The sequence below is a fragment of the Papaver somniferum genome, chromosome 1 (assembly GCF_003573695.1).
Source record: "Papaver somniferum cultivar HN1 chromosome 1, ASM357369v1, whole genome shotgun sequence".
Classification (NCBI taxonomy): Eukaryota; Viridiplantae; Streptophyta; class Magnoliopsida; order Ranunculales; family Papaveraceae; genus Papaver; species Papaver somniferum.
In genome coordinates, this window is record NC_039358.1 from 97,780,247 (window position 1) to 97,807,494 (window position 27,248).

A 27,248-nucleotide genomic window follows, 5' to 3' on the forward strand; every position below is an offset into this window, starting at 1 on the left:
AATTCCATTTCCTATACTTAGATCTGCCAGACTTACTCTTATAGACATTCTTGCAGAGATTCCAGATGAGTGGCCTTGGAAACCTCTTTTATGAGAGTTCAGGTTTTCTGCAGGAATGAAATTCATTGTAGATGTCGTCAGACAATTTACTCTATCGACTGTAAAAAGAAGTAGATTTTGAAGATCCGGAATATGTTTCTTTCTAGCAAAACAATGTAGAGCATTATGATTTATTTTCCAGCAGAATGAACATGTTTGTGAACAAGAAACAATGGATGAATCCCGTTTCAAACTCATAGCCTTTTTGAAAATCCGCAAGTCACGCAAACGTTTCTTAGCAAACAATTCTTTAGGAGTAATTTTCTCCATGCTAGGTAATACCACATGAGTATTAGAGATAGGCACTGAAGGAGACTTACTCACTAAAACAGAGTTTTCCCTTTTCAAGGATTCGCAATGTTCCTGGGATAGTAACAACGATGCAACAAGTTTCTCTTTTTCAACACGAAAGATGTTCAATTCTGATGAATGAATCTTGATTAACGTTATTCTCTGATTGAGTCTTCTTTAACAGAATCTTCAAGCATACTAACCTTTTCGCGTTGTAGAGTAATTTCTTGAACAAGATTTTCGATGTTGTTAGAAAAAGACTCAACAATATTATAGAGTTCCCGTTCTCTATCAAGAGACTTCTCAAGTTCATCAGTGAGCTGAGTGTATTTTTCCTCAAGCGATTTAATTTTAGAAACTTGAATATCAAGAATCTCAGCAGTTTTTTTTAAAGTTCTTGTGAGCTCCATTTCAGATTTTGAGATAGTGTCAATTGTCACTTTAGAGGGAGTGTTATCAGAATCTGATAGCAAAAGTTTTCCACCTCAGGATTCGGAAGAATCAACTAAGGACTTTGAGGTAAGCCCAAGACATTTGTTATAATCAAAAACTTTGAAAAACATCTATATGTGTGTAAAAGCGAGATAAACTCCTATCCACGGAAATCAGATTGCTACAAACAAAGACTTATGAGGTATCAACGTGTTCTCCTTCTCTGATACCAATTGAAAAAGCATGGGTATAAAAACCACACCCAATAATTCGTTCAGCAATCAGTATGGACTAACTCATGTTAGAGCACTGCTCGGTCGAACTCGCATGCGTTGCTATCTCAAGCATGTTTGTCAATGTTAGTGATCAGAACTATAAGTCTTGATTTCTAGTCTACTATTAGCTAAGTCTCGGACTAGGATAGAAAGTGTTGTTGAGCTCAAGACTCCATGGCGATCATCATACAAATACAAAGAACTACTCAAGGAACTTGTTGAACTTCATCGACTAAAAGGTATGTGGAGACTTGAACTTATCTATCACTCAAAAGTCTATCTACTCTATCTCCTATCTTGAAACAAAAGTCGTATTGCTATATAGACTTTGATTATACACATTTGCTATTTCGAGCCGAGTTTATCTCGCTTATCTATTTCTCGAAATATATGTTGGTAAGCTTTCGCTTTGGCCAAGTTCATCTTTACTAATGACGAAAGTCATATTAGTTTCAATTACTTGAAAGTGGTTTTGATGAAAAATGGTTTGTGAATAACAACTATATAACGTCCTCTAAGAATATTTCAATGATTGAAATGAGAGTTTAGAATATATAACCTTGGAAGGATATAAACATCGTGTGGTAACACATATGTGTGCAAGTTCCTTCAACCAAAGTATGCGTACTTTGCTGCTCAGGAAAACCAGAACTAAAGTTCGCGCACCAGTACGCGCACCATCGGAAGTTCACGTCCCGTGAAAATCTCCTGGAGTTTGTGAACTGAAAATAAACTTATTCTGGGTACTTAAGTCCGCGTACCAGTCCGTGTACTTAGGTTGGTTATTTTCTAAAAACGGTTATTCGTGAACTCAAACTTATATAAACTAAGGAATGCATAATTGAAAACCGTGGATATAAAGTTCATGAATTGATTCGAGTGAATCAAATCGTTTTTGCTTCGATTGTGTCTTGTATACTTCTATAAGATCTAAGCAATTGAAAAACTCTCTAACTAGTTCATTTGAGTCATTTGCACTAGTTGTGGTAAAGAAGAATATGGTTGATATGAAAGTGCCCATATGGCTAACCATTTGGTTAACTACTGTTGAACCAACTAAATGTACATGTTTGGGTACGGTTACACAAACCTAAAACAAGCATTTCATTTGTGTGTAACAAGCTAAATTTCGATCTAACAGTTGAAAGATATTAGCTTGAATATAATCAGGTTTTCATCTAACAGTGAATATTGAATGCTTTGTTACTAACATAACATTGATTGCAAACCCTGATTTGAAAGTCTATATAAAGGAGAACTTTAGCAACTTGGAAATCTAATCCCTACACCTCCTGTGTGATACTAGTTGTATTAGCTAGAGTCGATTCTCCTTTAACCTTAGGTTTCTTCTCGAGACCCTGTAGGTTAACGACTTGAAGACTTCATTGGGATTGTGAAACCAGACCCAACTATTTTCTATGTAGTTGTGTGATCTGATCTTGCTGGTTCTATCGTATTTGAGTACAATCATAAGATTGGCTTGAGATTGATTTCTCCGATAGGTAAGATATAAAGGAAGTCACAAACACCTTTGTCTCATCGTTTGTGATTCCACAATATCTTCTTTCCCTGGTCGATTAGCTAAGGGAATCAAGTGTGTAGTATCCTACTGGTATCAGAGATGTAAGGAGCGCAAATGTACCTTGAATCAGTGCGAGATTGATTGGGGTTTAACTACAGTCCAGAACGAAGTTAGTTTGTAGTAGGCTAGTGTCTGTAGCGGCTTAATACAGTGTGTGTTCAATCTGGACTAGGTCCCGGGGTTTTTCTACATTTGCGGTTTCCTCGTTAACAAAACTTCCGGTGTCTGTGTTATTTCTTTTCCGCATTATATTTTGTTATATAATTGAAATATCACAGGTTGTGCGTTGAATCGATCAATTGGTAAATCCAACCTTTGGTTATTGATTGAAATTGATTGATCCTCGAACATTGGTCTTTGGTACCGTTCAAGTGATTTCTCTTGTATTCAATTAGACTCGCAGATTTCTATTTGCTTGAGTAAGTATTGAATCGATAAAGTCAGATATAACTCTTTGATATACTTTTAATAAGATTGAGTCTGACTGTCTAGTTGATTCTATTAAAAGTATATTTGAGTTAGTCCGTACATATTGCTAAGAGAAATATTGGGTGTGGTTGTTAGACCCCCGCTTTTTCAACTGCAATATAATTCCGAGAGCATCAATTTATAAAGTGAGCTCAACCAAGAAAGATACCAAAGGGTTATATTTAAATTTATCAATATAATCTGCAATCGAAGAGATAGAAATCTGTGAGCTCGATTGATATGAGAAATAACTTGGGCGGTACCAAAGATCAATGCCCAAGTGCCAATCAATTCATATCCAACAATCAAGGTCGAATTTACCAATTGATTGAACTACGCACTACCTGCGGAAAAGAAATAACACATACACCAGAAGTTTTGTTAACGAGGAAACCTCAAATGCAGAAAAACCCCGGGACCTAGTCTAGATTTGAACACCACACTATATTAAGACGCTACAGACACTAGCCTACTACAAGTTAACTTCATACTGGAATGTAGTTGAGCCCTAACCAAGTCTCACACCGATTAAGATACAGTCGTGTTCCTTACTGTTAGAGCACTGCTCGGTCGAACTCGCATGCATTGCTATCTCAAGCATGTTTGTCAATGTTAGTGATCAAAACTATAAGTCTTGATTTCTAGCCTATTCATAGATGTCTCGGACTAGGACATAGATAGTGTAGTTGAGCTTAGATTTCACAGAGTTCATAATTTGAAGACGAAGAACTACTAAGGGGAGCTTGTGGAACTTCTTCGACAAAAGGTATGTGGAGGCTTGAACTCGTCTATCACTTGGAAAGTCTATTTCTACTATCTCCTATATTGAGACATAAGTCGTGTTGAGATATAGTTTTCTCTATACACATTTGAGATTTCGAGATGAGTATATCTCACTTACATATTTCTCGAAATATATGTTGGTAAGCTTTCGCTTCAACCAAGTTCATCTTATATCATGAGAAAATTGTCGAGTAACATCTTACATGGTTTGTGTGATACAATCATTTGATGTAGGCTTGGAATGTTTCGATAATGATTATTTCAATATCTTGAAAATTGCTTTGATGCTAATAGTGTGTGAAAATAGCTATTGTCATTATAGAAGAATGTTTCAATAATTCAAATAAAGAGTTGAGAATGTAACCATGTTTGGATATAAGCATATATAGTGTGTTCGCACATTAGTGTATAAATCCATAAACTGGGAGCCAAGTGTATGCATTTGTGTGTATACGAAATTGATGAAGGAGACAGGTTAAGTATGCGTACTTGTACGCATACTGGCGGAAGTTTTCGAACCGAAAATCTCTGTTGAGTTTGGTTTTGACAAACTCTTAACTAGCCACCTTAAGTATGCATACCCGTACGCATACTGGGAGAAGTTTTCGAACCGAAAATTTCTGCTGAGTTTGGAAACTAAACAAACTCAAATCCGGTTGCTTAAGTACGCATACTTAAGCTGGTTACTTTGTCAAATCGGTCAGTTCATGTACTTAAACATTTAAATCACAAGGAATGCACTATTTGCAAACCGTGGCTATTATGTTCATGATTGATTCAAGTGAATCAAACCGATTTGGTTTCAATTGTGTTTTCTATAGCAATTAAACAACTCTTTAACTAGTTTCATTTGAGTCATTTGAACTAGTTATGGTTGAGATGAATAAGGTTGATATGAGAGTAATCATATGGCTAACCTCGGTTAACTATTTGTGAACCAACATGGTGTACACGTTTAGGTACGGTTACATAAACCTAAATGAGGGTACATTTCTTTTGTGTGTAACAAGCTAAGTTCGATCTAACGGTTGACAGATATTAGATTGGTTGAATCAGGTTTTTCATCTAACGGTGAATATTGAATGCTTTGTTACCAAGGTAACTTGGATTGCAAGCCCTGATTTGAAAACTATATAAAGGAGAACTCTAGCAACTGGGAAACCTAATCCCCTCACCTCCTGTGTGTTACTAGTTGCATAACTAGAGTCGATTCTCCTTTAACCTTAGGTTTCTTCTCGAGACCCTGTAGGTTAACGACTTGAAGACTTCATTGGGATTGTGAAGCCAGACCCAACTATTATCTTTATAGTTTGGTGATCTGATCTTGTTATTTTTATCGTGTTGAGTACAATTGAAATAATTGGCTCGAGATTTTATATCTTCGATAGTCAAGATAGAAAAGTAATCACAAACACCTTCGTTTCATAGTTTGTGATTCCACAATAACATGTTTCGCTAGTCGATTAAGTTTATTGTGAGGTGATTGATAATTCTAGGTTGTTATTCGGGAATATAAGTCTGGGTTATCAATTGGTTCATCTTCACCTTGATTTATCAAAAGACGGAACAAAAATTCTTGGGTGTATCTGTGGGAGACAGATTTATTCAATCTTATAGACTTTTTTGTGTGAGACAGATTTGTCTATCAAGTCTTCGACTTTGGGTCGTAGCAACTCTTGGTTGTGGGTGAGATCAACTAAGGGAATCAAGTGCGTCGTATCCTGCCGGGATCAGAGACGTAAGGAGCGCAACTGTACCTTGAATCAGTGTGAGATTGATTAGGGTTCAACTACAGTCCAGTCCGGAGTTAATTGGTAGTAGGCTAGTGTCTGTAGAGGATTAATACAGTGTGGTGTTCAATCTGGACTAAGTCTCGGGGTTTTTCTGCATTTGCGGTTTCCTCGTTAACAAAATTCTGGTGTCTGTGTTATTTCTTTTCCGCATTATATTTTGTTATATAATTGAAATATCACAGGTTGTGCGTTAAGATCAATCAATTAGAATATCCAACCTTGGGTTGTTGATTTACATTGATTGACACTTGAACATTGGTCTTTGGTACCATTCAAGTTACTCATCTTATTCAATCGGGCTCGCAGATTTCTATTTGCTGATTGCGGATTGAATTAAGAGTTAGAGATATTAAACTCTTTGATATACTTTACTCTAGAATGAATCTGACTGTCTAGTTGATTCTCTAGAAAGTATATTGGAGTAAGTTCTCTCATATTGCCAAATAAATTGTTGGGTGTGGTTGTTAGACCCCCGCATTTTCACTTACACCTCTAGAACCACGCTGGATTCTACGCACTTGATTCCCTTAGCTGATCTCACCCACAACTAAGAGTTGTTACGACCCAAAGTCGAAGACTTATAAACAAATCTGTCTTCCACAGATAAATCTATTATGATAGATAAATCTGTCTCCCACAGAAGTACCTATGAAGTTTTGTTTCGTCTTTTGATAACTCAAGGTGAACAGGAACCAATTGATAATCTGATCTTATACTCCCCAAGAGTAGCCTAGAAATATCAATCACCTCACAATAACTTAATTATATGGTAATAGTAGATGTTATTGTGGAATCACGAAGAATGAGACGAAGAGCTTTGTGATTACTTTTTATATCTTACCTATCTGAGATAAATCTCGAGCAAATCTTAGAGAAGATAGTACTCAATACGATAGAACAAGTAAGATCATAACACACAACTACAAAGAAAATTATTGGGTTTGGATTCGCGAATCCCAAATGAAGTCTTCAAATCGTTAACCTATAATGGTTTTGGAAAAACCTAGGTTAAAGGAGAATCGACTCTAGTTGCAACTAGGTGATAGACACATGTTTGTGTCTAAATTGTCCTTAATGTATGTATTGTTAGTGCTCGAATTTCGTATTAATTATGGTATTTTTATATGTGTATAGGTGTTTTTGGAGAAATAAAATCTTATGGAAAAATTTGCTCGAAAAGTGTTGTTTTGGACCCCGAGAGAAAATTACTAAAGGCACCCTCACTTTGGATAAGGGGAACCTCAGTTGGGCACCTGGTATTAGCACCCCCAGTTTGGTTAGGGGGACACCATCTTCATCGTTTCAAAATTCCAGTTTTCGCGGGAATTTGTTGCAGTTACTGGAAGATTTTCTGTTCGATATTTAGGGATTTTTAGGGAGACTCAACGACTAAAACTCTTTTTTACTTTGATGTTGTTGCTTGAGTGCTCTTAGCTTGTTTTTGAGCACTCTTTTTTTTCTTATTTTTTCTTGTACTCTGGCAAGGGTGGTATAGTTCTTTTATACCCTCTCTTTTTTGATCAATTAATCTTTTCTTTATCAATAAAAAAAAACGACCAAAACTCTTTGGGATGACGTGATTGGGCTTATCAGGCTTGGTAAAGGCCTTTGGTTCGATTGAATTTGGCTAGATAATCCGAGAGAAGAAAACAGGGCAGCACGTCAACGAGAGAAGTGTTTCACGGGATTTCGTGTGGTTGCAGTTAATATTAATCCTTCTACAACGTTTCTGGAACGTATTGTGGTCTGTTTGGAGTGTGTTAGCCTACATGCAGCGCAAGAAGTAGATAAAGAAGGAAATAATCCTGTAAAAACAGAAAGATTTTATTCCCGAGTAATGAGAATAATTGGAGACTTTACTGCGAGATTTCTTGTTCCTGTTTGCTATATAAAGAGTGTTCGGAGGTCAGAGAAGGACTGCAGAGAGTTTGGGATAGTTTAGAACATTACGGAGTTAAGGAATTTTTAGTTGCAGAGAATCACCATTTCTGCTGCTGTGAAGAACACGAAGAACATTAGACCGTAGGGGACAGTCGTAGTGCTACAGTACCAGCGACACTTCATATATATCGTTCTCTGTAAAAGTTACGTTTGTAACAAATATAAGTGTTACAAACCCGGATTTATTTTTTTTCGCCCATTTCATTATTTGTAAACCATTTTTAAGCATAAATGAAATCAACTTTTGAGCGTGTTTCCATCGTGATGAGAGGCTAAGTACCCGGCGACTGAGGCAACGGAGGAAACTATTCATTCATGCTTGATTGGTAATTTCTTTTACAATTTTTTTAATTATTTATTTTATTTAATTCACTAGGATCAACATAAAGATAAAATTGGTTTTCTTAATTATTTGTGAATCAATTTGATGTATTATGCTTCGAATAGATTCTTTGATAATTCATGTTTAAGGATTACAATTTAATATTTGGACACCAATAATAGTGAATTAATGAGAAAAGAGCTTAATAATAATTCTTGAAATATCATTATAAACTAATCAAATAGAAGGAATAGTGGAACCGGGGTCTTGGTCTATTTCTAATATCTTGAAATCGAATTTTGAATTAAGTTTTCTTTATTTTTAGTTTTATTAAGTCTAAAATCTATTGCTTTCACAAGTCTCAACGAACCTATTACTACAACAACATTGAAAACCCATCACTAGGACACAGGAAAGTGTCGGGATTAGGTTTTCTAGTTGCTAGAGTTCTCCCATACATAGTCTTTCAAATCAAGGTTTGCTTTCAATCAAATTCAAGATAGCTTAGTAACAAAGCATTCAATATTCACCGTTAGATGAAAACCTGATTTAAGAATCAAGCTAAGTCTGCTTAAAACCAAAGCAATATTTCTCTACTGTTAGAGCAAGTCTTATGGTGGAATCCAAACTATTCCAAGTGTGGAAAAACCATGGAATGTAAAGTCTAGTGGCTTCCAAGTTGGGGTCTTCCACAGAAAATCCAAGGAAGGTTCCACGATTTCGTGGAAGGGTTCGTGGAATCCATCTGAACGCCAATAAGAATAGCGCTAAAAAAACGCCATTAAGAATTGCGTTTTTTTTATCCGTAGATTTAAAATGAGTTGTTGAAATCTAACGACTGAGAAAAAAGCTCCATTCTTAATAACGTTTTTTTAGCTCCATTCTTAATTGCGTTTTTTTAGCTCCATTAAGAATGACGTTTCTACTATTCCACCATTACACTTGCGCTTCCATCCGCAGTTCCAAGTGCTGAGATGGCGTGGAAGATGGAAGATGGATGGATTCCACCATAAGACTTTCTCTTAGATGGTCTTATCTTGTTACACATAAATGAAATATACCTTCATTTAGATATGGGTAACCGTACCTAAACGTGTATATTGAGTTGGCTCAATAACAGTTAACCGAAGTTAGCTATATGAACACTTTTGTCTTAACCACATTCATCTAACACATCTAGATCAACTATGATGATCAATCAATCATGAAAGATAATCAAATGAATTTAATTGTGTTTCACATAGAGTTGTTCAATTGTTCACTATTTCGCGGAAATATATATGAATCAATTAAATCAAAATCGGATTGATTCGTAAGAATCAATTCATGAACATTAAGCCACGGTTTGCAAAGATTGCATTCCTTAATTCATAAATGTATTTGTTCATGAGTATGAAAAACATACTTGACCGATTTTAGAACTTAAACCACTAAGTTTGCAAACAGGTACGCAACTATATATTTCGGACTTTGGTCTTGCCGGTGCCCCTTTAGTATAGTGGTAAAGTCACTGGGTGATGATACCAGTGACCTGAGTTCGAATCTCTCCAACATCAAATTCTTTACCGACCAAACAAAAAAAAATTGGACTTTGGTCTTGTCTATCCATTTGCAAACGGATATGCAAACAACGGTCTCGGACCTAACTCAGGTAGAACCATTCGCATACTGGTATGCAAACAAGGTTCCCGGACTATAACAGTTAGAACCGTTTGCATACTAGGTATGCAAACAAGGTTCCCAGACCTGAATCATACCAAAACAGTTTGCATACTAGGTACGCATACTGCATTGTATCCAGACAAATTCTAAACTCCCATTTCAATCATTGAAACATCCTTAGAAGACGACAATAGTTGTCTCACACAAACTATTAGCTTATAAGTAATTTTCAAGTGATCGAATGATCAATACGAAACTTTCGGAGTCGACATCAAATGATTGTCTCACACAAATCATGTTAGATTTCAAGGCAATTTCCACATGATCATCTTTTGACTTATTATTTAGTTTCCAACAAATAAATTATTTCAACTAAACTCGTCAAGAATATGATGAACCTAGCTAAAGCAAAAATCTTCCAACACATATTTCGAGAAATAGACAAGTGAGATAAACTCGGCTCGAAATATCAAATGTCTATAATATAAAAGTCTATATAGCTATACGACTTAGTCTTATTAGGAGATAAAATAGAATAAACTTCTGAGTGATAGATAAGTTTTAGTCTCCGCATACCTTTTGTTGATGAAGTTCCTCCAAGCTCTCATCAGTAGATCTTCGTCTTCAATCGATGAACGTCGTGAAGTCTAAAGCTCAACTACACATTTTATCCTAATCCGAGACATAACTATAAGTAGACTAGAAATCAAGACTATAGTTTTGATCAACTAAATTTGACAAACAAGCTTGAGATAGCAACGCTTGCGAGTTCGACCGAGCAGTGCTCTAACACATCTTCTTACTAACACTTCCCCGTCTTATCATGAAGCATAACAAACTCACACTCATATTTTGAAATTTGGGTTTGATCAATTTGTTTATGTGGTTACATCTTTTCTTAACTTGTATGCAAGATATGTTTCTTTTTCTAGCACTGATCAAGTGTTTGCCGATACTCAACAAAGATGACATTCAGTGGAATATTTGATAAAAACGATATGTGAAAAATACTATAACCCCCCTTCTATATGGGTTCAACATATAGAAGCTGTTAGAGCATTGCTCGGTCGAACTCGCATGCGTTGCTATCTCAAGCATGTTTGTCAATGTTAGTGATCAAAACTATAAGTCTTCATTTCTAGCCTATTTATAGATGTCTCGGACTAGGACATAGATAGTGTGGTTGAGCTTAGATCTCTCGACGTTCATCTCTTGAAGACGAAAAATTACTAAGGGGAGCTTGTGGAACTTCTTCGAAAAAAGGTATGTGGAGACCTGAACTCATCTATCACTTCGAAAGTCTATTTTACTATCTCCTATATTGAGACAGAAGTCGTGTTAAGATATAATTTTCTCTATACACATTTGAGATTTCGAGCTGAGTATATCCCGCTTACATATTCCTCTAAATATGTGTTGGTAAGCTTTTTCACTTCTTCTAAGTTCATCTTATATCATGCGAAAATTGCCGAGTAACATATTACATGATTTGTGTGATACAATCATTTGATGTAGGCTTGGAATGTTTCGATTATGATTATTTCAATATCTTGAAAATTGCTTTGATGCTAATAGTGTGTGAAAACGGCTATTGTCATTATAGAAGAATGTTTCAATTATTGAAAATAAAGAGTTGATGATGTAACCATCTTTGGATATAAGCATATATAGTGTGTTCGCACATTAGTGTATAAATCCATAAACCATAAGCCAAGAGTATGCATATGTGCGTATACGAAATTGGTGAAGGGGACAGGTTAAGTATGTATACCCATACGCATACTGGCGGAAGTTTTCGAACCAAAAATATCTGCCGAGTTTGAGAATTACAAACTCATAAACTAGTCACCTTAAGTATGCGTACGGGTACGCATACTGGCGGAAGTTTTCGAACCGAAAATTTCTGCTGAGTTTGGAAACTTAACAAACTCAAAATCCGGTTACTTAAGTACGCATGACCGTACGCATACTTAAGCTGGTTACTTTGTTAAATCGGTCAGTTCATGGACTTAAACATTTAAATCATAAGGAATGCAATCTTTGCAAACTGTGGCTATAATGTCCATGATTGATTCAAGTGAATCAAACCGATTTGGTTTCAATTGTGTTTTCTAAACAATTGAACAACTCTTTAACTAGTTTCATTTGAGTCATTTGAACTAGTTATGGTTGAGATGAATAAGGTTGATATGAGAGTAATCATATGGCTCACCTCGGTAACTATTTGTGAATTAACCTGGTGTACACGTTTAGGTACAGTGACTAAGCCTAAATGAGGATACATTTCATTTGTGTGTAACAAGCTAAGTTCGATCTAACGGTTGAAAGATATTAGCTTGGTTGAATCAGGTTTTTCATCTAACGGTGATTATTGAATGCTTTGTTACCAAGGTAACTTGGATTGCAAACCCTGATTTGAAAACTATATAAAGGAGAACTCTATCAACTGGGAAAACTAATCCCCACACCTCCTGTGTGTTACTAGTTGCATAACTAGAGTTGATTCTCCTTTAACCTTAGGTTTCTTCTCGAGACCCTGTAGGTTAACGACTTGAAGACTTCATTGGGATTGTGAAGCCAGACCCAATTATTATATTTGTAGTTGAAATAATTGGATTGAGATTTTATATCTCCGTTAGGAAAGATAGAAAAGTAATCACAAACAAACTTCGTCTCATCGTTTGTGATTCCGCAATAACTTGTTTCGCTAGTCGATTAAGTTTATTGTGAGGTGATTGATAATACTAGGTTGTTCTTCTGGAATATAAGTCTGGTTTACCAATTGGTTCCTGTTCACCTTGATTTATCAAAAGACGGAATAAAAACTCTTGGGTATTTCTGTGGGAGACAAATTTATTCAATCCTATAGACTTTTCTGTGTGAGACAGATTTGTCTATCAAGTCTCCGAGTTTGGGTCGTAGCAACTCTTAGTTGTGAGTGAAATCAACTAAGGAAATCAAGTGTGTAGTATCCTGCTGGGATCAGAGACGTAAGGAGCGCAACTGTGAGATTGATTAGGGTTCAACTATAGTCCAGTCCGAAGTTAATTGGTAGTAGGCTAGTGTATGTAGCGGCTTAATACAGTGTGGTGTTCAATCTGGACTAGGTCCCGGGGTTTTTCTGCATTTGCGGTTTCCTCACTACCAAAATTCTGGTGTCTGTGTTATTTCTTTTCCGCATTATATTTTATTATATAATTGAAATATCACAGGTTGTGCGTTAAGATCAATCAATTAGAATATCCAACCTTGGGTTATTGATTTACATTGATTGACACTTGAGCATTGGTCTTTGGTACCGTTCAAGTTACTCCTCTTATTCAATCGGGCTCGCAGATTTCTATTTGCTGAACCCGGATTGAATTAAGAGTTAGAGATATTAAACTCTTTGATATACTTTATTATAGATTGAGTCTGACTGTCTAGTTGATTCTCTAGAAAGTGTATTGTACATCTCTGAAGATAATCTTTCTAAGACTGATTCATCAGATGAAGATCTTGACAAATCAGTCTCTGTGATCACAAGACAGTTTAGGGATATTCTATTGAAGAGAAGTAAACGGTTTTCAAGAGACAAACCTAGGTCGTCAGTTAAACCTCACAATCGCAATCCTCCTAAAAAAAGGGATGCTGGCGAGGCTGATGACGAGGATATGCCATAGTGCTTTAAGTGTAAAGGTTTTGGTCATCTTGCAAATGAGTGTCCAAATCGTAGAAAATACACTGGGAACAAAGGTCTTGCTGCAACTCTTGATAAAATGTCTGATCACTATGATTCCAATGAAGACGAAAAATCAAGTGTTGCACTTCTTTGCGAATATATCGATTTTGATAACTGTAGCAATACATACATCAATCTTGATATTCTTCCAGAAAGAAACTCAACCAATCTGGAAGAAGAAATTAACCTTTCTGTTGGAAACCCTCTGTCTGATTTTTCAGGTTCCACTCTGTGCCTAGCAGCTTGCACATCTCGGGCGTCTGAATCAGCTTATCCATTGACATGCTCTTATTGTTCACTCAAAGGTCAAGAACTTTCAAAGTGTTTTCAGTATAAACACAAGACGAGACATGTAAAGAGCCTTCAACGAAGAGCAAATCGCCTAGCAAACAAGCTCAAACTTGTTCAAAAAACTGCTGAGGTATGTAAGATTTTATCCTCTTCAAAGAAGTTGGTTTCCAAAGATAGGTCAAGATCACTAGAGAAAAGAGTATGGTCTAAACATGTTGATAGACATGGATCTATGAATTCCTTTCAAAAGGGTCATGGTGGACAAATTGTTGTTCACCACAACACAACTTGATTGTTGTTTTGGTGCATCTTGTCTCATGTGCCTGATTAAAAGATACAAGATTGTGTACACCTCAGGCTTAAAAGAAAAAAGAAAAAAAATTTTTGTTTTGCTTTTCAAACCCTGATTTGAAAACTATATAAAGGAGAACACTAGCAACTGGAAAACCTAATCCCCACACTTTTGTGTGTTACTAGTCGCATAAGCTAGAGTCGATTCTCCTTTAACTTTTAGGTTTTACTAAACCTTGTAGGTTAACGAATTGAAATACTTCATTGGGATTGTGAAGCCAGACCCAACTATTTCTCTTGTAGTTGCGTGTTCTGTTCTTGCCCGATTCTATCGTTTGAGTATTATCTTCTCTAAGATTTGCTCGAGATTAATTTCTCCGATAGACAAGATAAAACGTGATCACAAACATCTTCGTCTCATCGTTTGTGATTCCACAATATCTGGTTTCGTTACCATACAATTTAGATTATTGTGAGGTGATTGATAATACTAAGCTGTTCTTCGGGAATATAAGTCTAGTTTATCAATTGGTTCCTATTCACCTTGATTTATCAAAAGACGGAACAAAAACTCTTGGGTATTTTTGTGGGAGACAGATTTATTCAATCTTATAGACTTTTGTGTGTGAGACAGACTTTTTTATCAAGTCTTCGACTTTGGGTCGTAGCCACTCTTGGTTGTGGGTGAGATCAACTAAGGGAATCAAGCGCGTAGTATCCTGCTGGGATCAAAGACGTAAGGAGCGCAACTGTACCTTGAATAAGTGTGATATTGATTAGGGAACTACAGTTCAGTCCGAAGTTCATTGGTAGTAGGCTAGTGTCTGTAGCGGCTTAATACAGTGTGGTGTTCAATCTGGACTAGGTCCCGAGGTTTTTCTGCATTTGCGGTTTCCTCGTTAATAAAATTCTGGTGTCTGTGTTATTTCTTTTCCGCATTATATTTTGTTATATAATTGAAATATCACAGGTTGTGCGTTAAGATCAATCAATTAGAATATCAAACCTTTAGTTGTTGATTTACATTGATTGACACTTGAACATTGGTCTTTGGTACCGTTCAAGTTAACTCCTCTTATATTCAATCGGGCTCGCAGATTTCTATTTGCTGATTGCGGATTGATATAAGAGTTAGAGATATTAAACTCTTTGATATACTTTTATCTATATTGAGTCTGATTGTCTAGTTGATTCTCTAGAAAGTGTATTGGAGTAAGTCCTCTCAGATTGCACAACGAATGGTTGGGTGTGGTTGTTAGACCCCCATATTTTCAGAAGACACACTAAATGGATCATACATTGTCAGCTCCATACTTTCAGAATATGATATTACTAGGCCCAAAATATCCAATTTTCTTCAGATCTGGTCCATAATTAATTATTACGAATTTTAATAATGACAACACCACCCTTTAGTATATATACAAGAGGAATATCAGAGGATATTTTCATTTCTCTATTATGTTTCTCCCTCTTCTGCATTCTCTTTCTCTCTCGGCTCCAGCGAATTCAGATCGGTGAAGAAGAAGAAAAATCAATTTGATTCAATAGATTTTACTGCTGATAATCAGTTACTCTACAAATCTGAATCAAACATTCAATCGATTTCGTTTGGATTTAGGTTTCAGTTGGTTCCAATCAAGTTAGGTTTTCGTTGGTTCAACTGTTTTATTCTCCAAAGAATTTCAATCGATTAGGATTTTAGGTTTTCAGTTGATTCGAAGGTGCATCAGGTTAGTTTTTCGCCATTCTTAATTTTCTTGGTTCGATTAGGTTTTTTATTTTTGTTTTGATAGACTCGATTAATATCTGAGAAGAAGAACAATTTGATTTTTCTTGAATTAATCGATCATCTTCAACGTAGTTTTAACCTTAATTACTTGTTATGCAGGTTCAATAATGGGATCATTAAGAAGATCTTTAACAACAGCATAAATGAAATTGTCGTCATTTATTTCATCTTTGACAACAACTAATGAAGAAGCAACTTATAATAATTATTATTTTGAAGATTTGGTATCAGCAAGATCTGAAAATTAGCAAGATTTTTCTCTCGTTTCTTCTTGAATCAACAGATTTTAAATCTATGTATACGTTTATATCGTTGTTGTTGTTTTAGAAGATAAATTGATTGAACACCATTCTACTGATTATAAAATTTATCACAAGCTTGATGAAGAAATTTTGAGCCAGTTATTGACTTGTTAGTGTTTTTGTTTTGCTTATTTTGAGTCTTGGCCTACACATGTTGAGTTTGTAATCTGGCTTTCTAAAGTGGACACTTTAATCGTTTAAGAATTCAGAGAAGGCACTTGAACTTTTGTTGTAGAGACTTGGATAGTTTCGCTGGGGACAATATAAACTATATTCCTTTTGTTCTTTTATTCCCCAAAGATGGTTGTTAGATCCCTTAAAAATTTCCACCTGTATATTCAGTGAGAGTAGCATATTTCTTGATATTTCATATCCTCTATGTATCTGTTGAACCTTTAGTTTCTTAGTAGGAAGGTGTATGAGTTGGATAAGGCGATTGTTGTGGCAGCTAGAGACCCTTCCTGGTATGGCATTGGTGAAGTGGAGCTTAAGAAACATAGAAGATGGACCAGCACTTCTCAATTTCAGGTATAACGAAGAATCCATCTGATGGAGACTTTTTATTACAAACACTTAAGGTCTTATAGTCATTATTTTAATTGGAACATGTATTCAACTTTCGCTTGCAGGCAAGTCATTATCTACACAAATCTGGCAGTCAGTTGAGTGATAAAATAATGACTTCAGGTATTGTAACTTATAGATACACATGCTAAATATATGTGCAGTTAATAGTTACACATGCTAAATGGATGTGTATCTACTAGTTACACATGCTAATTATATGTGTAACTTTTAGGTACAAATGCTAATTGGATAGGATATAAAGTCTATGTTTTATTGTATGGATGCATTTTAGATTTTTCTGTGTGTTGTTGCAAACTTATAAACTAGTATAATGGTATATGCATATTTATCTCTTTGATCTGTCAGGGATGTTTGATTCAAAGAATCTGAAACCTTTACAGCCGGAAATCAGCCTACCATTTTTGATACAGGTATACTCATTGTACTTGGGACTTTAAGTCTAGGATTTAGCTTAAGAAGGCAATAAGGAGGCAATTTTGTCATTTTTGACAAATTTTATTACTCACAACTACATTTTGTGTTTGAAATTTGAATGTGCTCTGGTTTCGGCCTAATGGACATTTATGTGTAACCATTATACAACCTTACATGAATTTTGGAAGCGTAGGCTATAAATATTTGCAGTTTTTCCACTAATTTCCGAAAATATTCACTACTAAACACTTAAATATGTTTTGGTTGTGGATTCTTAAGTGCAATCCCTGGAATAACTAGAATTAAGACTTGCATATAGTTTAGACTGTTTAGTAGAATAGGTGTTAAATATTCATTGGCAATTTAAACATGTAAATATTCAGACCTAATTCTGCTAAACTTGTATACCCCACCTCCTATTTACCCTAATGATTGCACCTAAAAACTTGTAATTAACAAATATGAATCTTGTCACCTATTTGTAGAGATCTGGGGCATTCCAAGCACCGTAGCAATTAAGATATTTACATGTAATGTTCATAACTTCATTTAGGTCATACTCAACATATATATTACCACATGAACAAAAACACTCAAATGTAACTTGGTTGTGAATGTTCACTTAAAGTTGCAGCTTACAGTGCAAACCCTTAGTGTTTCATCATAAAAAAGTAAAACATTTCAACAACCCGTACAAATTGTAGATTTAGTCTTTTTATCCTTAGGACTGTCTTGACACCCATTAATAAGTGACTGGTATTTCTTATTGGATTATTTGTATCTCCTCTTATTAGCGGTGTATAGCATTGATTTTTTTATATAAGTTGAAATTTCTCAATCCACGACGGCCATTATGGTGCTAGGATGCAATAAGGAATGTAACTTCAAAATGTGTAACTTATAGTTACACAAGCTAAATAGATGTGTAATTTCTAGTTACACATGCTAATTAGATGTGTAGCTTTTACTTACACATACTGATTGAATACGTAACTTCTGGTTTTAGTGATTGAATTGAAATGATTTGTGGTCTGTTTTGTTGTTTTTGTTTTCATTGGATTGTTGAGATTAGTTTTTGTAGAAGAGATTGGACAGTTTTGATTATTGAATTGTGAGTTTTCAATTATGTTTCTCAATTACCGTTCTGTTGAATTACTGATATCTTAGATTTTTTTTTCTTCTTCTGTTTAATTGAGCTGAAACCCATTTTTGTAATATTGTTTAGATTTAAAATTTTAACATGAACTATGATGAAAGATTGAAGCTTTTTGTTTGTTTGATATTTGGGTAATTTTATTAACAGAAAGTTGATTGATTTTTTAATTTCTATTGATGTTGTAGATTGCTTCACTCTTTGTCCAGATTACTTACTTCGGAATTTCAGTGGACTTGGGAGTTCTGAGGTGAATTCCTAATCTTTAAACTTTTTAGTTGTCTTGTCTTGCAATATGTAACTTTTACTTTCCCTTTGAAATGCATGTCACGGGTTTTGCTCGGAAGATTCAGGTTCTCTCATATTTTAATGTAATTTCAGACCAACCAATATGTAAATACTTGGCTTGTATTGCGCTTCACGATAAGAAACAATTACCTGTCCATAACTGTCACTAGTTGATGATCACAAATCAGTTTTCTGTGTACTGTCAAGAGAATTTGGAAGAGATGTATCATATTGTCCATCAAATTTACAAGCATAGAGGAGATGATCCATCTTATTCATGTTACTATTTGATGCAGGAGCTGAGTAGTAGGGCTGGATCAGATGAATGTCACATCACTAGTGGTACATAAATGGAGCCGGTAAGCTGAGTACACAAGTCATACATGTATGTAACTAGAAGTTACACATGTTATATACATGTGTAACTCTAGAATACACTAGTCGGATGCATGTGTAACTTACTGTTGCACAAGTTATATGCATGTGTAACTTTCAGTTACAGATGCCATATGGATGTGTAATTTCTGATTACACATCTCTCTTTATAGTTTTTTTTTCTTTTTTTCTGATTACTTTAAGTTGGTTACATGGCATATGCTCTATATTTTTTTTTCTTCCCAACCTAATCCCATGGGTGTTTATTTTCTTGCAGATAACCAAGCATTTTGGAATCGAGGAAGACAAGAAGGGAAAAGAACATTTATATTGTTGGATATCGTGGCTTATTTCTAAGATTAATGGCTTATTTCGAGGACTTCGTTTTACATATCTAGTGTTTTGACTTGTATGTTTTGTATAACAAACAATTACTATAATTAATAAACAAACAAATTATTGTAAATGAATATTAAAGTAGTACATGTACTTTCTATATGTGTAGTTTTGATGTATAACTAATGAGCACACATCCATATGCATGTGTAACTTGTAAATACACATGCCATACAAATGTGTAACTTTGCATTGCACATGTGATATGAATGTGTAACTTCTGGATACACATGCCATATGCATGTGTAACTTCTGTGTAAACATCCATATGTTGGTGGTGGTCAGCGGTGGTGGTGACGGAGGTTGTCAGTAGCGGCGGGTGGTGGTGGCGGTGGTTGGCGGCGAAGGTGGCTGGCGGTGGTGGTCGGAGGTGGTGGTCGGAGGTGGTAGTGGGAGGTGGTTGGAACATCATCACATATATTTTAATAATTTTGGGCCTAAATTTGAATTTTATTTAATTATAGGCTTGACAATATACATAAGGGTATCAATGTGTTTTAATATTTTGGGGCTTAGATTTAAATGTCTTTTAATTAAGGGCTTGATATAATGGGTAACCCATGGATGAGGCCATAACATAATTTTCCCAAACGGTATACCGTCCATGGGTTAACATATTTTTGATGTCATATAGTATCTACACCGAAAACGAAAGCCCTTTTTGTCCGGAAAGCCCTGCCTATCTACACCAATATCCAAAGCTCTTTTTCTAGTAGCAAGTACCGGGTAGAGCAAAGATACTATCTCGTAAAGATCGTATCTCCAAGATATGGTTAAGTTTCTACACCGGCTCACCTGCCTGGGCAACCTGTCGGAGACAGTAGTAAATCCTAGGCACCTTCCGTGCCGCTGGTGGAACAGGGGGTGGTCACACCATTTTAGTAGGGTTTACGCATTCGCGATAGTTAAAATAGCATACCCACTTTATCCCTGCCCAGGGCATGCAGGACTACAGGGAGGAGTCCCCCCTTTCACGATCCTGCTGCCTTGCAAAGCCACATGAGAGAGTCCCTCCTTTCACATATGCTAGGGTGATTTCACATGTCCACTGTTGTAAGGGGCAATAGTCGATAACTTTTCGACAGCTAAGCACAGGGGACCAAACTATTCTTTCCCTCGGATGACCGAGGAAAAATCTGAAGAGGTAGTCGGGCTTGTTGTCGCCGTGTGAAACGGGGGCCAACCAACACCGAAAACCAAACACCACTCATACGCCAACACGTATTGTCTCTCAAGGAACGACCGTCACAGGAAGAACTAGCAACTCAAGTCGGTGGTGACAAGAGGAACACGAGTTCCCGAGGCAAGTTCTTCCTAATGAACACGCTGTACACGAACAAACAAACACGGTCCAACTCAATCCTGGGATAGAAATCCTACCTCTTTCACATGAATTGCTGCTTTCCACTTCTGTCTATCCAATACATCATCCTCAGCTAGATTCCGGTTCTTCAAGTCATGCTTTATCGACTCATCCCACGTAAGTTTCGGTCGACCTCTACGTAGCATCCTATCCTCTCCGCGCGAAATGCGTCATACGCGAACCGGCGCATCCGGAGGTCTTTGGCGTAAGTGCCCAAACCAACGCAACTGATGTTGGGTGACCATCGGTCCGTAAGTGCCCTGCCTATCTACACCATCCCTCGTAAAAGGGCGGATGCGAGTCCAGTCAACCAAGGTGTTCCTCGGGTTGGTTTGCTCAGCCCCAGGACATATACTGATAGAGACACTTTGACACCGTAGGATTAAATAATCATGTCTGGACTCTGAATGTACCACTAGTCATAAATCAGTCATCGATTTTTTTTCTTTTAAATTTGTATGACTGTTGCTGATTGAAACCCTAGTTTCTTTCCGTTTTGAAATTCAGATTTTATGTTTTGGATGCAGGGTCCTCAGTACGTTTGTCCGAATTTCTGGACTTTCATCTGTATAACCTGCAGTGGAATACAGTGAGTATTTTTTCTTTACTCAATTCGATTATTCCTAAGTTGTGAACTAAATTTCCATAAAAAGTATGTTGTGATCATAATAGGGATAGTATACAACTTTAGTAAAATGATAACACTACATTAAATTATTAACATAAAACATGTCATGTCTTTTTTAGATAGAATATGGGATTGGAGTTTCAAGTTAAAGTCTTTAGCTCTTCTTACTGTAGTTGTCTTCTTGATAGCATAGCTTCGTAGTTGGTTTTGATCTTTAGAAGTTTTCATAGTTTGATTATCTCTATCTTAGACATTTCTTTATGCATCTTCAATTTCATGGGCCACTTGTCATTTTTTTTTGTTCCAGTTCTTGTGTTTGACTGGTTGTATTAATGTTCTGGACAAAAGTTAGCTTCCATATGGGTCTATGTGATCTCACACCAAATTGATGTGAAGTTTGTGTTAGGGTGAGACTGGTATCTTTTTCATGTCCTAGTTCTACTCTATTGATTATTTAACTATCTGTCCCGTACATTTTTACAATATTTACTGAGAAATTGAGTAATTTCTATAATTAATCAGTCATGGGTTTTCTTGAAACATTGAATTTCTTTGTGATACAATCATGTTTTGTGTTGGCAGTCGTGAATTTACTCACAGGGTAAAATCTGTGTCGATGTCTAAATTTACTTCGCAAGAAGTTGATTCTCTTCAAAGAGGTGGTAATCAGGTAGAAACACTGTCTGCAATTTGTTCCTAGACTTTGTTTGCTTGAGGGCTTTGCTTATATGTGCTCACAAGACCTTTGCCTTTTCAGCGTGCGAGAGAAATCTTTTTGAAAGATTGGGACCTACAAAGGGAGAGATTGCCCAGTAGCAGGTGGGAGTGAACTGCTTCTCTGTCGAGCAGTTAATTTATTTGTGCTGCGACATACACGAAACTTATTAGTATTACTATTATTGTTCATGCAGTAATGTTGAAAAGATTCGAGAGTTCATAAAAAATGTGTATGTGGATAAAAAATATGCTGGAGGGAGCGGGTCTGACAAGCCTCCAAGAGATATACAGGTATTCTACATCGAATATTTTATCCTTGAGTGTTAGGTTAATTTGGTTGTGTTGTATTTTTTTTGAAAATTTTGATTCTTGCAAGATTAACTTAAGCTGGTTATATTCTGACAGAGTCTGAGAAACCTTGAAGATGAAACAAGACGGGCCAGCTCATACCATTCCTATTCGCAGAGTCCCCCGTATGAATATCAATATGAAGATAGGAAGTATGGAAAACAAGGTGGGGCTCTTACTCGAAGGCCTGGTTCAGACCGAGGTCATTATGAAGGAAAGGTTTCTAGTTTTATTTATAGTCCAGGTCGCCCAGGTGAGCCAATGTACGAGGATAGGTTTGCCAATGAGGGATCTGTTTCCAGAGTTTCAGACTACTCCGCGTCCAGCGGCGGTGATCCTTTCAGATCCGGCGCTCCATCACCAAATTACCAGAAGGGCTCTGGAGTTAGCAGCCCCCCTTCCTATCCTGTAAGGGATATATTAGTTGAAGATGGGCAACGTCAAACCATAAACTCATATTTAGATGGAAATGCCACGGCAGATGTACACGGGGTTGCACATCAACAGGTTGGTTCCTCTTGTAAAATTTCGATTATGCTTGTTAAAGATATGTAGACTTTGGCCCTAAGGCCCCTAACAATTCAGTGGATTGTATCCTTATTTGTCGATAATAATAATAATAACAATAATACAAGAGGGACAAAAATAAATAAATAAAAATATAAATAATAACAACAAGGCAAATCTATTTGCTTGCTTTATGCTGTCTCTACTTTATAATTCTTGAATGATACTTAGGATCTAGTTGATGTCCTGTGTAAAATTTTCTTGTAATTCTGGTGTTGTGATGTGTCAATTTTTGCTTTTACCGTAATAATAACCAACACAGACGTGTTCATTTCAGCAGAGAACTGCGTCGATGAGCAGCTTTGGGTCATTTGATAGCAACTCCATGTCTTTGCAGTCTGTTAATTCAGGACTGTTTGATGTTGTGTCTGAACCTGAACCCTCTGCTCGAACTCAGCTGGAAAGATTGCCTTCTGTTCCCTCATTACCGCAATCCCATGTATCTTCAAATTCAAGTCTCAACCCTGTAACTGCATCAAATATACAGCGGTTTGCAACCTTTTCTGCCCCATCTATAGATTTGTTTCAACCTCCAACAACGAACTCAGCCCCGTCTGTAGATCTGTTTGCTGACATGAACAGCCTACAATCAACGCCTGCCTCTTTGGAGCAAAAAGTGCCCGCTGTTTCATTTGTAGAAAACGAAGGATGGGCTACATTCGACATGCCGCAGCATGAAATACCCGCTCCTGACACAAAAAATATACCCCCTGCTAGTACTGTTCATGGTGATGCAGCACCCTTTGGGAGCTTTGATGTACTTCCTTCTGTTAGTTCAAGCACGCAATGGACATCGATACAAGATTTTACAACTCATGGGTCTTTCGCATCTCTTGATAATCAATGGCATGACAGCAGTCGCGAAGTTCAAGCCTTCATTAATGCAGGAAACACTGAGGTAAGCAGTTTGAAAAAGCAATTCAAAGTGTTCTAGATTCTTTCCCTATTGGTGTTTACAAGCTGGAATTAGTTGATTCTGATTCAGTGTTGAACTTAACTGAGCAGCAATGGAATGCTTTTGATGATTCTCTTGGCATCGTTCCTCAACCTACCTATAATGTGACGTATAGTATTGAAGCACAAGTTGAAGCTTATAAGCCTCCATTAGATGCTGATCAGAGTTTTAACTCCAAAATTTTGGAGGTACCGTATTTTCTCATATTGAATCATATGAAATCTGCTTGCTCTCGTTCTTATAAATAAGTTTTTTCAGGACTCCAGCATAGAAAGAGTTTATGGAGAAACTCCAGTGGATAGACATCCTCTTCCTAGTGCAATATCTAATGGTGTCAGCAGTGGATCTTTTTTTAATCCATCAGTGTTCCCTTTGACGGTTCGTATGGCTCTCTTGCTTCAGATGTAAAAGGGTTTGTACTTCATTTTTTTCATCAAATGACAACCTATTTCATATTGAACAGCCAGGGACAACGATGGCGTCTCCTGCTGCTGATTGCAAATCTACAAATCCTTTCGAATTTGATTTTGCTTATGAAGCTGAATCTGAACCATCCAATGCGGTATGTCATTATAAAGAATATGATACCGACTCGTTTAGTAGATGGAGTTACTTTGTTGGGAATTGTTTTGATGTGATTGAATATTGCTAATATAATTGTTAGATATTAAATTTCTAGCAATTAGGTTCTAGAAATATAACAACTCTTGTAAACCGGCCATTGATTTAACAAGATCATTGTCTTTCTCATGTGTCTGAGAGATCTCTCAAAACAAGGCTCAAGGCTGTTCCCTTGAACAATATTTTGAAAATTGAATAAATTTTGATTACGTAAAGATTCCTGTTGGAGATTGCCAGTCCCCCACCCCCCACCCCCAAGTTTTGCTTGGGAATCCATTCTAAGATCCTATTGTGCAGTTTGAGTTCAAAATTGTTGTGCAATGGCATTTTGAATCATTGTTGTATGGATAGTACTATAACATGGTTAAGGATAACAATCCGAACTCCTTAAGAAGTGGACAGTTAGTGTCTATGCTTCTCAGAATGATACAGTCTTTAGACTCTGCATTTCCTAGAAAATAAAAGTCCACGCACTGTATGAGATTTGGACAATGTCTGTGGACGTATAATTCTATAACATGTCTAAGGATAACAGTTTGAACTCCTGAAGAAGTGGACAGTTGGTGTATATGCTTCCTAGAATAGTACAGTCTTTAGACTCTACGTTTCCTAGGAAGGAGATGTCCATCATATGGGATTCGTTCTATGTCTGTGGATGTGGCTGTCGTCCATTCCGTTGGTTCAGATGCCACTCACCTTTACAAAGTCCATGCTTAGTGCTGCAGTGGTAGGTTTTTCTCGTATGTGTGTAGTGTGCAGTTTCCAATTGCTACTCTTAAGAGGGGACGTGGTCTTAGTTGGTTTCCTGACTTCCTTTTATGACCTTTGGAATGTTTTGAGATTACCAGACTCCCCACTGAAGCAGCCAACAGAGTAGATCAGCCAATTTTCCAAGTTGCAAGTAGTTTATTTAAAGGTCTTATAAAAAAACTGAAATCACTTGGCTCGAGTAATTGCTGAACGAAGACCTTTAAAGTGTCTCACATATGTGTTAGTTTAATTCGAGAAGCAGTGCTCTTAATTTTACTGTATATAAGACAGGACTATTTGAGTGACTGTACTGAGTTTAACTATTTTCTTACTTTCTAGTTCTTGAACATGAGCTCGTTACAATCAGCGCTACCAGATCCGCAGTTGCAATCTGCTTTCTTAGGCGACCTTGGTAAACCATGGTATCCTCAGGATTCAGTGACACCCTACAGTTCAGCTGCACCACAAGGTGAGATTTTCATTTCTGATGGTCCTCCAGCATTAAATTCTTTTTTCTTCTTCTTATCCCATCTGATTTTGGCTGTTAAACATTGTTAGGTGGGATGCCGTACATGACAGGGGAAGCACCAACTTCACAATTGTCGTAAGTTACCCAAATCATGGTTATTAATTGTATAAGCTAACAGAATTGCATCTTGGTCTCTCTACCTGATTTCTTGATCAGAAGTTGAACCTTGGGTTTCAACTTTCAGTTAGGAGTGATCCTCTTCCATGATCTTCTTCAATCTCTCATTCTTTACATTTAACCATTCAAATAAATGTTATGATTGGGTCGTGAGGATCAGGCAATCGGGGTGGTCATCAACCCGTTAGCTGTTAAACATACTCATTCAGTCCCCTGGATATACCTGTTATTCAAGGTGCTGATGAGTTTTGAAGCCAGGTCCCGGGTACCAACGCCCAACAACTTTACCACTCTACTTGAGAGGCATTTGCAGATTTGCTTGCCTCTATGTCTTATTACCTCTGTTCATTAGGAACAGCCATTATTCAGGCCAAAATTGTTTTAGTAGGTTTCTTCAATTCCTGTGCTTTTTAGGTTGATATGAAGGATCATAAAATTGACAGGAATATCCCTTCACAAGGCTCCGTTGCATCAGTTGGTGGGAATCCTTTCGCATGAGATTGAGCAAGCAGAAAAATGGACACATTCTCTTTTAGTTTGGTAAAAGACATCCGGGACTAATTTTCTGGTATTCAGTTCATCAGGATTCCACAGGCCGCTAAAGGTCAGCAGGGATCTAATTGTTCTGGTCGTAAATTCACTATGATCCCCTCCCATACTCTTTGTGCAAAAATGAAGCTGCAGTGAATATCCTTAACGGACCTGCATTACCATCGGTTATAACTTTCTAATGGAAGGAATTCGAGCCTCAGGTTTGTATTTCAGTTGCGGCAGGTAAGAGTAGGGAAATTTATGCAACACAATCCAATGTAGTTTCTTTTGGCGACTCCACCAGGGTATTATTGGCTCGTACTTGACAGCATGTTGTCGTAGATTTCTTTTGGTTTACTGCTTAGCCCATTTAGGTATGGGTTCACGACCAAGTTCCTAATTTTGAGATGTATGTTGCTCAATTCTTTTTTAATGTCAATTGATGTTTGTATGATAAATTAATTCTACCCATGTTGCAGAGGTGTATTAATGAGTCGTTATGTCTTGATTAATTGAAATTTTCTCAGACCTGTGCAGTGCCAGTTGGTTGTTCTCTCATACTTCGGAACAAATCTATCAATTTTTGTTTTTCTTCCATTCAAGATGCATATGCAGTTTCTTTGTTTGCTTGAACTAGTTTCTTTCAATAGCAAAGAGCAGCAGCTGTGGTATGCTTGTTGTAATTTGTAACTCCGGATCATGAGGAAATTTTCTGAGTCTGACAGTTGAAGAATTCAATACTCTTATTCAGTGACAAAAATGGAACTTCAAACTTTCAATTGTAAAGAACTAGAATAGGACCCGTGCTGTTGTCACACTGTTGCAGCCAAAGCATGTTAACTAACCCTCTTAAGTTATTCGGG

At 36.7% G+C, this 27,248-nt stretch overlaps 1 protein-coding gene across 2 annotated transcripts; it reads left to right on the forward strand.

The window, feature by feature from the left end:
- Positions 1-21,088: 21,088 nt before the first annotated feature.
- Positions 21,089-26,980, forward strand: LOC113295019 (probable ADP-ribosylation factor GTPase-activating protein AGD14). 2 transcript variants are annotated; one of them, XM_026543383.1, is made up of 12 exons: positions 21,089-21,211; positions 21,833-21,920; positions 22,008-22,069; positions 22,162-22,258; positions 22,373-22,822; positions 23,160-23,780; positions 23,888-24,025; positions 24,096-24,215; positions 24,301-24,399; positions 25,548-25,677; positions 25,767-25,812; positions 26,298-26,980. In XM_026543383.1, the coding sequence occupies exons 1-12, from the start codon at positions 21,135-21,137 to the stop codon at positions 26,350-26,352; spliced, it is 1,983 nt and encodes a 660-aa protein (XP_026399168.1). In that variant the 5' UTR covers positions 21,089-21,134; the 3' UTR covers positions 26,353-26,980. The 2 variants fall into 2 exon arrangements, with proteins under 2 accessions (XP_026399168.1, XP_026399173.1); XM_026543388.1 differs by having other exon boundaries at positions 23,163-23,780.
- The last annotated feature ends 268 nt before the right edge of the window (positions 26,981-27,248 follow it).